Source organism: Ornithorhynchus anatinus, chromosome 1 (assembly GCF_004115215.2).
Source record: "Ornithorhynchus anatinus isolate Pmale09 chromosome 1, mOrnAna1.pri.v4, whole genome shotgun sequence".
NCBI lineage: Eukaryota > Metazoa > Chordata > Mammalia > Monotremata > Ornithorhynchidae > Ornithorhynchus > Ornithorhynchus anatinus.
The window spans coordinates 135,532,966-135,548,094 of NC_041728.1; the positions used below are offsets into that span (position 1 = coordinate 135,532,966).

General features: G+C 46.4%; 1 protein-coding gene across 1 annotated transcript in view; it reads left to right on the forward strand.

Annotated features, from left to right (window-relative positions):
- SAMD7 (sterile alpha motif domain containing 7) overlaps window positions 1-13,788 on the forward strand; it is a 47,873-nt gene extending 34,085 nt beyond the window's left edge. The window contains exons 7-9 of the mRNA XM_039914383.1: window positions 860-981; window positions 7,684-7,794; window positions 13,433-13,788. Coding sequence (XP_039770317.1) covers window positions 860-981; window positions 7,684-7,794; window positions 13,433-13,687 — 488 coding nt within the window. The 3' untranslated portion in view covers window positions 13,688-13,788. The remainder of the gene's footprint in view (window positions 1-859; window positions 982-7,683; window positions 7,795-13,432) is intronic.
- Window positions 13,789-15,129: the final 1,341 nt, after the last annotated feature.

Here is a 15,129-nt window from a genome sequence, read left to right on the forward strand (position 1 = left end):
CAACTCACATTTTATCAGAGTTATGCTACAGATGAAGGTGGCCCAGTGCTTTCTAATTGCTCATTCATTTAATCATATTTACTGAGCTCCTACTGTGTGCCGATCACTGTACTATGCGCTTGGGAGAGTATTATTTAATAATAACCAGACGCATTCCCTGCCCACAACGTGCTTGCGGTCTAGAGGGCGAGACAGACATTAATAAAAATAAATCAATTGTGGTTATGTATGTAAGTGTTGTGGAGTTTTGGGGGGCGGTGGATGAATAAAGGGAGTAAGTCAGCGAGATGCAGAAGGGAGTGGGAGAAGAGGAAAGGGGGGCTTAGTCAGGGAAGGCCTCTTGGAGGAGGTGTGCCTTTAATAAGGCTTTGAAGCAGAGAGAGTAAGTGTCTGTTGGATATGAGGAGGGAGGGTGTTCCAGGCCAGAGGCAAGATGTGGGTGAGAGGTTGGCGGTGAGATGGATGAGACTGAGGTACAGCTAGAAGTTTGGCCTTAGAGGAGCCAGGTGTACGGGCTGGGATGTAGTAGGAGAGTAGGAGGGCAAGGTGATTTAGTGCTTTAATTGGCTTACTTTTTAATCTCTTGATTAGTCAGTCACATTAAAATACCGGTAAAGTTTAAAGAAGCCGGCAGATATTGAAATCCTACAGAAAAATCACTTCAGTATGAGTAAACATATACAACGAACAGGCCAAGAAGAATTAGCAAGAGCTCTTCAGAATCAAGCAATCCTTATTTAGTTCACTGTATAAGACTGTGTAGAGATCACAAGGTAGTTATTCGTTAAAGTAGGTTACGTAGCAGTGTGTATGAAACTGAGAATTTACACAAGCAAAGAATTTCATTTCCTCTTTAAAGGAACACCCGGTCTATTTTTAAATGGGGAAGACCTTTCTTCTGTTGAAGATATTCGGAAATGGGGTGTGGAGGACGTTTACAACTTCGTTGCTCACCTTCCAGGTTGTTCAGATTATGCCCAGGTGAATTATTTTGTTTTTGTTTTTTTTTAAGCAGTCTTAACTACCATTTTAAAACTAAGGCATTTAATAAATCATTTTCTTGATGGATGTCATTTTAAATGAGTAGGAAAGAAGCAAATCTGATTGATCATTTAGTAGGTACATAATATATGTGAACGTGGGAGACATAATTATAATCATCCGATTTGTTGTGTGTATGTGTGTAATAATAATGATAATCGTATTTGTTGAGCACTTACTATGTGGTAGGCACTGTAATAATAATAATAATAATGTTGGTATTTGTTAAGCGCTACTGTGTGCAGGGCACTGTTCTAAGCGCTGGGGGAGATACAAGGTAATCAGGTGTCCCACATGGGGCTCACGGTCTTAATCCCCATTTTACAGATGAGGTCACTGAGGCACAGAGAAGTTAAATGACTTGCCCAAAGTCACACAGCTGACAAATGGCGGGGCTGTGATTAGAACACATGACCTCTGATTCCCAAGCCCAGGCTCTTTCCACTAAGCCACACTGCTTCTACTGTACTAAGCGCTAGGGTGGATACAGGCAAATCGGGTTGGACACAGTCCCGGTCCCACGTGGTGCTCACCGACTTAATCCCCATTTTACAGATGAGGTAACTGAGGCGCAGAAAAGTGAAGTGACTCGCCTCAGGTCACCCAGCAGACAAGTGGCAGAGCCGGGATGAGAACCATGACCTTCTGACTCCCAGGCCCGGGCTCTCTACACTAGGCCGTGCTGCTTCTGTGGGAAAGAGAGAGTGTGTGTTGTGTGCAGGGTTGGGAGGTGGGGAAGGGGGATAGTCCTTTACTAATTCACAAAGGAAACCAGGGAGGAGATCTGGGCTAAAATTTAAGGGAGGAGTTGACATACCCCCTTCTTATTTTTCAAATTCTGGAATCCATTTGACTTCTGAATATTCAGAGACTGTTTGCGAAAGACCCACCTTGCCCCCTCCTACCTCACCTCCCTTCTCTCCTCCTGCAGCCCAGCCCGCACACTCCGTTCCTCTGCCTCCGCTCACCTCCTCACCGCGCCTAGTACTCGCCTGTCCGGCATCAACCCCTGGCCCACGTCCTACCTCTGGCCCGGAACGCCCTCCCTCCTCACCTCCGCCAAACTAACTCTCTTCCCCCCTTCAAAGCCCTCCTGAGAGCTCACCTCCTCCAAGAGGCCTTCCCACACTGAGCCCTCCCTTTCCCTCTGCCCCACCTCCCCTCCCCATCGCCCCGACTCCCTCCCTCTGCTCTACCCCTCCCCCCGCCCCTCAGCACTTGTGTATAATTGTACATATTTATTATTCTATTTATTTTATTAATGATGTATATGTATCTATAATTCTCCTTATTTCGATGCTATTGGTATCTATCTACTTGCTTTGTTTTATGTCTGTCTCCCCCCTTCTAGACTGTGAGTCCGTTGTTGGGCAGGGATTGTCTGCATCTGTTGCCAAATTGTACTCTCCAAGCACTTAGTACAGTGCTCTGCACAAAGGAAATGCTCAATAAATTCGATTGAATGAATGAATGAATGAATGAACGAATGGGTGAATGAATAAATGAATGAATGAATGACCCCGGGCCTTCTTTACTCTTCCTCCTCCCTCAGTCATTCATTCACGAGAAGCAGCGTGGCCTAGTGGGTAGAGCACGGGCCTCTGTGTCAGAAGGACCCGGGTTCTAGGGTCCGCTCCGCCAATTGTCTGCTGTGTGACCTTGGATGAGTCACTTCACTTCTCAGTGCTTTAGTGACCTCGTCTGTAAAATGGGGGTTACGACTGGGAGCGCCTTGTGGGATATGGGCCGTGTCCAACCTGATTAGAAACACACACAGAGAAGCAGCGTGGCTCAGTGGAAAGACCCCGGGCTTGGGAGTCAGAGGTCATGGGTTCGAATCCCGACTCTGCCACGTGTCAGCTGGGTGACTGTGGGCAAGTCACTTCACTTCTCTGGGCCTCAGTTCCCTCATCTGTAAAATGGGGATTAAGACCGTGAGCCTCACGTGGGACAACCTGATTGCCCTGTATCTACCCGAGCGCTTAGAACAGTGCTCTGCACATAGTAAGCGCTTAACAAATACCAACATTGTTATTATTAATATAAATAAATTAGAGTTTTGTCCATTAGTGCTGTGGGGCTGGGAGGGCGGAGGAAAAAAGGGAGCAAGTCAGGGTGACGCAGAAGGGAGAAGAGGAAAGGGGGGGCTTAGTCAGGGAAGGCCTCCTGGAGGAGATGGGCCTTCCGTATGGCTTGGAACATAGTAAGTGCTTAACTTGCCCTTCTTCCACTGTCCACGGGCATCGGCCCCAGTGGATTTTCAGGGCCCGCCTGCCCTGGGGGCCTCTGTGCCAGTCTGTGCCATCGAGTCAGACTTGTTGTCCAGCCAATTTGTTGTCTGGACAAGGTGAGGGAGGCAGCAATGGGGTTGAGCGCATATTTCCACGTTCTCTGCTCTCACCTCTGAGAGCTAAGAACCCCCTAGGCGCCACCATTTCTGTCATAGCCCAGATGGGAAGTAGCGTGGCTCACCGCTTAGAGAAGCAGGATGGCGAAGTGGATAGAGCACAGGGAGCCAGAAGGTCATGGGTTCTAATTCCGACTCCACCGCTTGTCTGCTTTGTGACCCTGGGCAAGTCGCTTCACTTCTCTGTGCCTCGGTTCCCTCGTCGGGAAAATGGGGATTAAGACTGTGAGCCCCATGTGGGACGGGGACTGGGTCCAACCCGATTTGCTTGTATCCACCCCAGCGCTTAGTACAGTGCCTAGCACAAAGTAAGCGCTTAACAAATACCACAATTATTATTATTATTAGTGGATAGAGTTCAAGCCTAGGAGTCAGAAGGCCCTGGGTTCTAATCCTTTTCATTCATTCATTCATTCAATAGTATTTATTGAGCTCTTACTATGTGCAGAGCACTGTACTAAGTGCTTGGAATGGACAATTCGGCAACAGATAGAGACAATCCCTGCCCATTGATGGGCTTACAATCCTTTCTTTGCCACTTGTCTGCTGTGTGACCTTGGGCAAGTCATTTGCTTCTCTGGGCCTCGGTTAACTCATCTGGAAAAAGGGGACTAAGATTGTGAGCCCCCTTGTGGGACAGGAACTGTGTCCAAACCAATTTGCTTGTATCCACCCCAGCACTTAGTACAGTGCCTGGCACATAGTAAGCGCTTAAATACCACGGTTATATAATGGAACCATGTTTCGGCTCGGTCAGGGCTGTGGTGCACCTGTACAGGAGGTGACTTCCTCTAAACCGTAAGCTCGTTGTGGCTATCTACCAACTGTTATACTGTACTCTCCCAAGTGCTTAGTACAGTGCTCTGCACCCAGTAAGTGCTCAATAAATACCATTGATTGATTGATTGACTTCAGTCTTTTGACGAGTCAGCCCTGTCATAAGAAAATCTTTAAAATGAAGGAGCTGCTGAGAAGCAGAATGGAGCAGTGGATAGAGACTGGGCCTGGGAGTCAGAAGGTCATGGGTTCTAATCCCAGCTCGGCCACTCGTCTGCTGTGCGACCTTGGGCAAGTCACTTCACTTCTAGTTACCCTAAATATTATTGGGAGAGGAGCCTTATGTTCTTGGCAATTCTTAGAAAGTGCTCTTTTTATGGTAGTTATGTGTTTCGTACAGTGCTCTGCACATAATAAGTGCTCAATAAATACGACTGAATGAATGTGTTTACTCTGTGCCAAGCACTGCACTAATCTCTGGGGTAGATACAAGCTAATCAGGCTAGACACAGTCCCTGTCCTGTATGGGCTCCGATTCTAAATTGGAGGGAAGAGGATTTGATCCCATTTTACAGAAGAGGTAGCTGAGATACAGATAAGTTAAGTGACTTGATCAAGGTCACACAGCAGACAAGTGGCCAGTGGAATTAGAATACAGGTCCTCTGACTCCCAGGCCAGGGTTCTTTCCTCTGGGCATAGCTGACCCCCTAAAGCCCATTTAAATTAAAATGAGGTTTGGGAATTATCTATGGATTTCATTTTCCCTGTATTTCCTTGCACCCCAAAAGCACAGAAAGCTGAGAAACAGTTGTGGAATATGTCCTTCCCACCAATCTTTCACTCCCACTCCTCCACTACTCTGTCCCTTTCGAAGCGACTCAGTCAATGAGCCAATCAGTCAATGGCATTTACTGAGCACTTACTACGTGCAGAGCACTATACTAAGCGCTCAAGGGAGTACGAGACAGAAGTCGTAGGAACAGAGCCCTTAAACCGAGTTTAGGCTTGGGGAGTGACAGTGGCAAATTATTCTGATCCCCTCACCCTACCTGGTCATGCCATAGCAGACAGGGATAATACTAATATTACCGTGGTGTCTGTTAAGCGCTCACTACACGTCAAACACCGTTCTAAGCAATGGGGTAGGTACAAGCTAATCAGGTCGGGAACCGTCCCTGTCCCACATGGGGCTCGTGGTCTCGAGCCCCATTTTCTAAAATCATCAGTGGTATTTACTGGGGAAGCAGCGTAGCTCAGTGGAGAGAGCGTGGGCTTGGGAGTCAGAGGTCATGGACTCGAATCCCGGCTCTGCCACTTGGCAGCTGTGTGACCGTGGGCAAGTCACTTGACTGCTCTGTGCCTCAGTTACCTCATCTGTAAAATGGGGATGAAGACTGTGAGCCCATGTGGGACAACCTGATTACCCTGTATCTACCCCAGCGCTGAGAACAGTGCTCTGCACATAGTAAGTGCTTAATAAATACCAACATTATTATTATTATTGAGCACCTTCTGGGGGCTCACAGTCTCAGCAGGGATCAGTCGATGGTATTTATTCCTTCATTCATTCAGTGGTATTTATTGAGCACTTAGTGTGTGCAGAGCACTGTACTAAGCCCTTGGAAAGTACAATTCAGCAACAGAGACAATCCCTACACTGTTCTAAGCTTAGAACAGTGCTTCGCACATAGTACGTGCTTAATAATAATAATAATAATAATAATGTTGGAACTTAAGTGCTTACTATGTGCAGAGAGCATGTTCTAAGCGCTGGGGTAGATACAGGCTCATCAGGTTGTTCCACATGAGGCTCCCAGTCTTCATCCCCATTTTACAGATGAGGGAACTGAGGCACAGAGAAGTTAAGTGACTTGCCCACAGTCACACGACTGACAAGTGGCGGAGCTGGGATTCAAACCCATGACCTCTGACTCCCAAGCCTGGGCTCTTTCCTCTGAGCCATGATGCTTATCTAATGTATTCTCTCAAGTGCTTAATAATAATAATAATGTTGGTATTTGTTAAGCGCTTACTATGTGCAGAGCACTGTTCTAAGCCCTGGGGTGTATACAGGGTAATCAGGTTGTCCCCCGTGGGGCTCACAGTTAATCCCCATTTTACTGTTGAGGTAACTGAGGCACAGAGGAGTGAAGTGACTTACCCACAGTCACACAGCTGACAAGTGGCAGAGCTGGGATTCGAACCCATGACCTCTGACTCCCAAGCCCGGACTCTTTCCACTGAGCCACGCTGCTTCTCTACCATCATCATCATCATCATCATTATTATTATTGTTATTAAGCGCTTGGGAGAGTACAATATAACAACAATAGATTCCTGCCCACAACGAGCTCACAGTCTAGAGGGGGAGACAGACATTAATATAAATAGATATATAAATGAATAAATAAATTACAGATCTATCCATATGCGCTGTGGGGATGGGAGGGAGGATGAAAGAAGGAGCAGGTAAGAGCGGCTCAGAAGGGAGTGGGAGAAGAGGAGAGGAGGGTTTAGTCAGGGAAGGCTTTTTATTTATTGAGCACTTCATTCATTCAATGGTTTTTACTGAGCACTCACCGTGTGCAGAGCACTGTACAAAACTCTTGGGAGAGTACAATAGAACAATAAACAGTCACGTTCCCCGCCCGCAGCGAGTTTAGAAGGTAATCCATCATACTCGGTAGACACATTCCCTGCCCACAGTGAGCTTACGGTCTCAGTGGAAAGAGCACGGGCTTTGGAGTCAGAGGTCATGGGTTCGAATCGCAGCTCTGCCACTCGTCAGCTGGGTGACCGTGGGCAAGTCACTTCACTTCTCTGTGCCTCAGTTACCTCATCTGTACAAGGGGGATTAAGACTGTGAGCCCCATGTGGGACAACCTGATCCCCTTGTATCTACCCCAGCGCTTAGAACAGTGCTCTGCACATAGTAAGTGCTTAACAAATACCAACATTATTATTATTATTATTATTACAGAGAGGGAGGCGGACATGGATAGAAATAAATGGAAGCTCAGCTGGGTCATGGAAGATGGTCCCATCTTCCCTGTCACTGATTTTACCATCTGTCTCCCCCAGCAGAAGGTGCAGAGCACTGTACTAAAAGATCTGCGTCTTTCCCAATGGCGTGCACGTTTCTCCCCTGCTCCCTGGAGGAGATGACACTGTAGACTCGTTGTGGGTAGGGAATGTGTCTGTTTATTGTTGAACTGTACTCTCCCTAGCGCTTACTACAGTGCTCTGCACACGGTAAATGCTCAATAATTATGAATGAGTGAAAATCCAGCTGCTTGGGCGTACGGCGTGCTACCGTCTGCCCATGTCTAGGTAGAGTGATTCTTCCCCAGATCTTCCACCAAAAGGGAGAAATAGGATTCACTCTTTCTAAAGTAATTAATCTCTGGGAATGAAAGGACTGTTTTAACACAGTTAACACGTTTTGATTTTTAATTAGGTATTCAAAGAGCATGCGATCGATGGGGAAACTTTGCCATTACTCTCGGAGGAGCATCTTCTGGACACTATGGGATTAAAACTGGGACCGGCACTAAAAATTCGATCACAGGTACGGTCATTTAACCCAGCTAAATTGTTGTGGCGTTTGTTAATTGCTAAGTCCTTTGATTTTTTTTTATATGGTATTTGTTAAGCGCTTTCTATATGCCAGGCACTATACTAAGGTCCGGGATGGATACAAGTGAACACAGTCATTCATTCTTTCATTCATTTGTATTTATTGAGCACTTACTGTGTGCAGAGCACTGTACTAAGCGCTTGGAAAGTACAATTCGGCCACAGATAGAGTCAATCCCTACCCAACAACGGGCTCACAGTTGTCTAGAGAGGAGGAGCGTTCGGGAGGCCTTCCCAGACTAAGCCCTCCCTTTCCCTCTGCCCCTCTTCCCCTTCCCATTCCCCCTATTCCCTCCCTCTGCTCTTCCCTCTTTCCCTCCCCACAGCCATGTGCATATTTGTATATATTATTTGTTACTCTATTTATTTTGTTAATGATGTGTATGTATCTATGATTCTATTTATCTTGATGATACTGGCACCAGACTACTTGTTTTGCTTCGGTCTGTTGTCTGTCTCTCCCGTTTGGACTGTGAGCCAGCTGTGCGCACGGATGGTCTCTATCTGTTGCCGAATTGTACATTCCAAGCACTTAGTACAGTGCTCTGCACATAGTAAGCACTCAATAAATATGATTGAATGAATGAAAGGAGGGCCCATGCAAATTATCGGATGGCAGAGAAGTAATGGACCAGAGAGATAAGAGGAAGTGGCTTATCCGTTCATTCCTTCAAGCGTATTTATTGAGCGCTTACTGTGTGTAGATCACTGTACTGTGCGTTTGGAAAGTAAAATTCGGCAACAGATAGAGACAATCCCGGCCTCTCTAAGGGAGGGATTAGATAACATGCTTAGAAAATACCTCAGTTCTAGTGAGGACCCTTTTCTTCTCTCCCTCCTTCATCCCTTAACTTTCCCACTTGTTTTATTCTTCAGTCATTCATTCAATCATCTTTATTGAGATCTTACTGTGTTCAGAACACTGTACTAAGCGCTTGGTAGAGTACAATACAACAATAAACAGACACATTCCCTGCCCACAGTGAGTTTACAGTCTGGGGGAGGGGGGAAGACATTAATATAAATAAATATAAATAAATAAATTACAGATATGTACCTCAGTGCTGTGAATAGAGGGAGTAAATCAGGGTGATGCAGAAAGGAGTAGGAGAAGGGGAAAGGAGGGTTTAGTCAGGGAAGGCCTCTTGGAGTAGATATGCCTTCAATAAGGCTTTGAAGAGGGGAGAGCAATTGTCTGTTCTTTCATTTTGTTTGTTTTCTATTTTTATGATATAAAATAGTATATATTGTATTCTATACATGAGAAGCAGCATGGCTTAATAGAAAGAGCACGATCTTGGGAATCATAGGCCATGGCTTCCAATCCCGGCTCCGCCACTCATCAGTTGTGTGGCTTTGAGCAAGTCACATAACTTCTCTGTGCCTCAGTTAGCTCGTCTGTAAAATGGGGATTAAAACTGTGAGCCCCACGTGGCACAAGCTGATAACCTTGAACCTATCCCAGGTCTTAGAAAAGTGCTTGGCACATAGTAAGTGCTTAACAAATGCTATCATTATTATTATTAAAGGGAGTAAGTCAGGGTGACACAGAAAGGAGAAGGGGAAAGGAGGGTTTAGTCAGGGAAGGCCTCTTGGAGAAGATGCGCCTACCCTGTATCTACCCCAGCGCTTAGAACTGTGCTCTGCACATAGTAAGCGCTTAACAAATACCAACATTATTATTATCATTAATAAGGCTTTGAAGCAGGGAGAGTAACTGTCTGTTCTTTCATTTTATTGTTTGTTGTATATTTTTATGATCTAAAGTAGTATATATTGTATTCTACCTTATTTTTCTTCTTTATTTTCTTAGACGAGTTGGGATTTTTGATTTCTGCTCTTGCCTCAATTCCCAAAAAGGCTTTTGGGGGAGCAGACAATTTTCTGCTTATCCTTGATCTCAGAGGGAAGGCAGGGGAGGAGTTGGCCACCCTCTCGCCTCAATTTTCTCACTTCCAATGGCACTGAGTCAAGGATGGTTTGAAAACCTGATCTGGGCTGGGCCCCGGTCCCATCCATATCTCCCACCCTGCCAAGAGACCACAGGCACCGCGGCGGGAAGACTGCAAGACCGGGAAGGTGGGGAGAGGAAGGGAGGTGAAATCGGGTCATCCTTATACCAGGCACCAAGCGCTCTAACCCATTACTGTCTAATAGTTTAAAATGAAACAAATGATGGAAGTCTGGTTCCCAAATTACTTCTCCTGATAAGGCCTTGCTGTTGGAATGTTGCTTTCCCGACGTTAGTGCGCTTTTCCTTTGCTTTTAAGTTTTCTCCGGGCCTCGAGTATACTTTAGTGATTACTTCTAAACTGTGAGCCCATTGTCGGTGGGGATTGTATCTACCTGTTGCTGAATTGTACTTTCCAAGTGCTTAATATAGTGCTCCGCACACAGTAAGTGCTCAATAAATACGATTGGATGAATGAATTATTGTTATGCTATTTGTTAAGCGCTTACTATATGCCTGGCACCGTACCAAGTGCTGAGGTAGATAGAAGCAAATCGGGTCGGACACGGTCCCTGGCCCATGTGGGGCCTCAAAGCCTCAATGCCCGTTTTACAAATGAAGTAACCGAGGCACGGAGAAGTAAAGTGACTTGCGCAAGGTCACACAGCAGACAAGTGGCAGAGCTGGGATTAGAACCCATGGCCTTCTACCTCCCAGGCCCGGGCTCACTCCGCCACACTGCATTCCTGCTCTTTGTCCATCAGTTTCTTGGGCTGTTTGATCTCTCCTCAAACGACACTAGATAAGCTGCTGTTTCCCTGCCGTGTGCCTACTGTCCTGTCCCTTTTCTGTGCTTTTGCATTTGTGGAAGGGATTTTGCTTTTGAGAAGCAGCTTGGCCTCTCTCTAGCTCAGTTTCCTCATCTGTAAATCTCCAGGAGTTGCCCATCCACGTCGGTAACAAACAAAACCTCCTCACCATTGTCTTTAAAACTCTCCATCACCTGGCCTCCTCCTACCTCACCTCCCTTCTCTCCTTCTCCAGCCCAGCCCGCACACTCCGCTCCTCTGCCACCGCTCACCTCCTCACTGGGTCTCGTTCTCGCCTGTCCCGCCGTCGACCCCTGGCCCAAGTCCTACCTCTGACCTGGAATGCCCTCCTGCCTCACATCCACCAAACAATCACAGTTCCCCCCTTCAAAACCCTACTAACCTCCTTCAGGAGGCCATCCCGGACTAAACCCACTTTTCCTCATCTCCCCCTCCCTTCTTTGTCACCCTGACTTGCTTCCTTTGCTCTTTCCCCCCTCCCAGCCCCACATCACTAATGTATATATTTGTCATTTTATTTATTTAAATTGATGCCTCTTGACTTGTATTGATGTCTGTCTCCCCCACCTTTAGACTGTGAGCTCGCTGTGGGCGGGGATTGTCTCTCTTTATTGCTGTATTGTACTTTCCAAGCACTTAGAACAGTGCTCAGCACACAGTAAGCACTCAATAAATACGGATGAATGAATGAATGAATGAATGAATGAATGAATGAATGAATGAATGAATGTAAAATGGGGATTCAATCCCTGCTTAGACTGTGAACCCCAGGTTGGGTAGGGCCTGAATCTCATGATAAAGATGTGACTATCTGCCACACACTGTACTAAGTCCTAGGGTGGATACAAGCAAATTGAGTTGGACACAGTCCCTGGCCCAAGTGAGGCTCACAATCTCAATCCCCATTTTACAGATTAGGTAGCTGAGGCACAGAGAAGTGAAGTGATTTACCTAAGGTCACACCGTAGACAGGTGGTGGAACCAGAATTAGAACCCACGACCTTCTGACTCCCAGGCCTGTGCCCTATCCACTACACCATCCAATCTGCGTCTACTGGATCTACCAGACATTTAGTACAGTACTTGGCACATAGTAAGACCTTAACGCTATTATCATCATCATTACTAGTATTACTGATATAGTTTCCCAAGGGATTCATTCATTCAATAGTATTTATTGAGCGCTTACTATGTGCGGAGCACTGTACCAAGCACTTGGAATGTACAATTCGGCAACAGATAGAGGCAATCCCTGCCCAGTGATGGGCTCACAGTCTAAACGGGGGAGAAAGCAAGTGTCTTTTTTAAGGTATTTCCCAGGCGCCATTCTAAGTGCTGAATCTGAATACAGACCTTAACTGTGGTGCAAAGTGAGAATCCTAGGCGGCTGAAGTTCAGCAGAATTGCGGCGGGAGCACATTTGAGGTCACATCTCCTCCAAGAGGCCTTCCCTGATTAAGCCCTCTTTTCCCTGGCTTCTTCTCCCTTCTGCATCATCAATCCACTTGGATCTGTGACCTTCAGACATTTGATATTCACCCCACCTCCATCCCCGCAGAACTTACGGACATTTCTTTAAATTATTTAAGTTTCAAATTTATGCGTGTTAATGCTTGTTTCCCCCTCTAGACTATAAGCTCATTATGGGCAGGGAATGTTTATGCAAGTTCTGTTGTACTGTACTCTCCCAAATGCTTAGTACAGCGCTCTGCACCACCGATTGATTGATTGATTGATTGGCACACTGCAGGAAATATAATCCCAGGTCCACCACTTGCTATGTGACCTTGGGCAAGTCACTTAATTTCCCTGTGCCTCAGTTTCCTCAACTGTAAAATAGAGACTGAAAACCTGTTCTTCCTCGTACTTATACTGAGAGCCCCATGTGGGACAGGGACAGTGTCCAACCTGATTAACACATAGTAAACGTTTAGCAAATACTGTTACTATCAGTACCATTGATATTAATCCTAGAAGTAATATGATTGTAATGCCAAGTTTCAGCTCTCTATCAGGACATCCACAAACCATAAGAAATTTTAGGATGAGAGAAAAGAGAACATTGATTGTCCCCAAACCCCTGAAACGGACTTTGACCCTTCCAGCCCTGGGAGTGATTTTTTTCATTTTTATTGTGATTTTTTCATCTTTGTTCAACCCTTACTCTGTGCCAGGCACTGTATTAAGGGCAGGGTTAGAAAAAAGCTCATCTGGTTGAACACAGTCCATGTTCCAAATGGGGCTTCGCAGTCTTAATCCCCATTTTCCAGTTGAGGTAACTGAGGCCCAAAGAAGTAAAGTGAGTTGCCCACCCAAGGTCACCCAGCAAATAAGTGGAGGAGCTGGGATTAGAACTCAGATCCTGTTGGCTTCCAGCCATGCATTCTATCCACTAGGCCATGCTGTTTCTCTCATAATAATAATAATAATAATAATGGTATTTGTTAAGCACTTATTATGTGCAAAGCACTATAGTAAGCACTGGAATAGATACTAGCAAATCGGGTTGGACACAGTCCCTGTCCCACATGGGGCTCGCATTCTCAATCCCCGTTTTACAGATGGGGTAACTGAGGCTCAAGAAGTAAAGTGACTCACCCAAGGTCACACAGCAGACCCACCGGGTTTAGAACTCATGACCTTCTGACTCCCAGGCCCGCGCTCAATCCACCACGCCGTGCTGCTTCTCTCATCCGACTCAGGACCCAAACTCAAGGTTAAACGGAGCCTTCGGGGCACTTGAAACTGGGTGGAGAGTTAATTACCGCAATGGTTTTTTGTCTTCAAAGGTATCTCGACGCCTGGGCCAGGCGCTGTACATGGCAAGCCTCCCTCTCCCAACGTCCCTGTCGTCTGCCTCGGGGAAATCTTCGGACCAACGGGGCGAAATTGCCTCCCCTCTGAACTGCCGCCTTAGCGGGGAGCTACTGGGCACCCCGTGTTCTCAGGACACGGACGTCGCCAAAGCGGTGGAGCAAGCACCGCCGGAAACCCGAGAGCCGCCGGAGGGAGAGTTACAGACCATCAGTTTTCCAAAGAATTGAGGGATTTTTCCTTTTCATTTCATTACCAGGTACCGATAGGGTTCTGCCGGCTGCTTAGAGAAATTGATACTTCATCCATCATTCATTCAGGTGTATTTATTGAGAGCTTACTGTGCGGAGCACTGTACGAAGCACTTGAGCGAGTACAGTACAACAATAAGCAGACACATTCCCAACGAGCATAGAGTCTAGATGGGGGAGGGGAGATGGACATTAATATAAAAAATAAATAAGCGAAAAACTAAATGACAGATATGTACATGAGTGCTGGGAGGGGGTGAACAGAGGGAGCAAGTCAGGGTGACGCAGAAGGGACTAGGAGAAGAGAAAGGGGGGGGGAGGAATTAGTCAGGGAATAATAATAATAATGTTGGTATTTATTAAGCGCTTACTATGTGCAGAGCACTGTTCTAAGCGCTGGGGTAGGCACAGGGGAATCAGGTTGTCCCACGTGGGGCTCACAGTCTTAATCCCCATTTTATAGATGAGGTCACTGAGGCACAGAGAAGTGAAGGGACTTGCCCACAGTCACCCAGCTGCCAAGTGGTCGAGCCGGGATGCGAACCCATAACCTCTGACTCCATAGCCCATGCTCTTTCCACTGAGCCACGCTCCTGGAGGAGAGAAAGGCCTCCTGGATTGATCAATCACCTGAACACTTACAGTGTGCAGAGCACTGAGCTAAGTGCTTAGGAGAGTACAATACAATAGGGTTGGTCGGCATGATCCCTGCTTACATGGAGCTTTCGGTCTAGAGGGGGAGGCAGGCAGTAAAATTCATTCATTCATTCAATCATATTTATCGAGCGCTTACTGTGTACACAGCACTGTACTAAATGCTTGGGAAAGTACAACACAACCATAAACAGTAACATTCCCCACCCACAGTGAGCTTACATATACTGCCGAGAGGAGAAATGGTAAATTGTAAGGCTGTTTAGTGCCCCAGCCGGAGTGCTGGGAAGTAATTTTGAAGGGTAAACAAATCAATCGGTCGACGATATGCATTGGACACTTCTTGGGCACGTAGACCGTTGTTCTAAGTACTTGGGAGAGTAATCGGTCAGTCAGTTAATGAATGGTATTTATTGAGCAGTTACTCTGTGCAGAACGCTGAGCTGAGCTCTTGGGAGTATGCAATATAACAATAAACAGACACATTCCCTGCCCACAACAAGTTTATGATTAGAAGAGGGGGAGACGGACATTCATATAAATAGAACAATGCACCAGATACATTCCCTGCCCACAACCGGATGACAGTCTAGAGGAGGAGACGGACCAAATTGTAATAATAATGTTGGTATTTGTTAAGCGCTTACTATGTGCAGGGCACTGTTCTAAGCGCTGGGGTAGATACAGGGTAATCAGGTTGTCCCACGTGGGGCTCACAGTTTTAATCCCCCTTTTAAAGATAAGGGAACTGAGGCACAGAGAAGTGA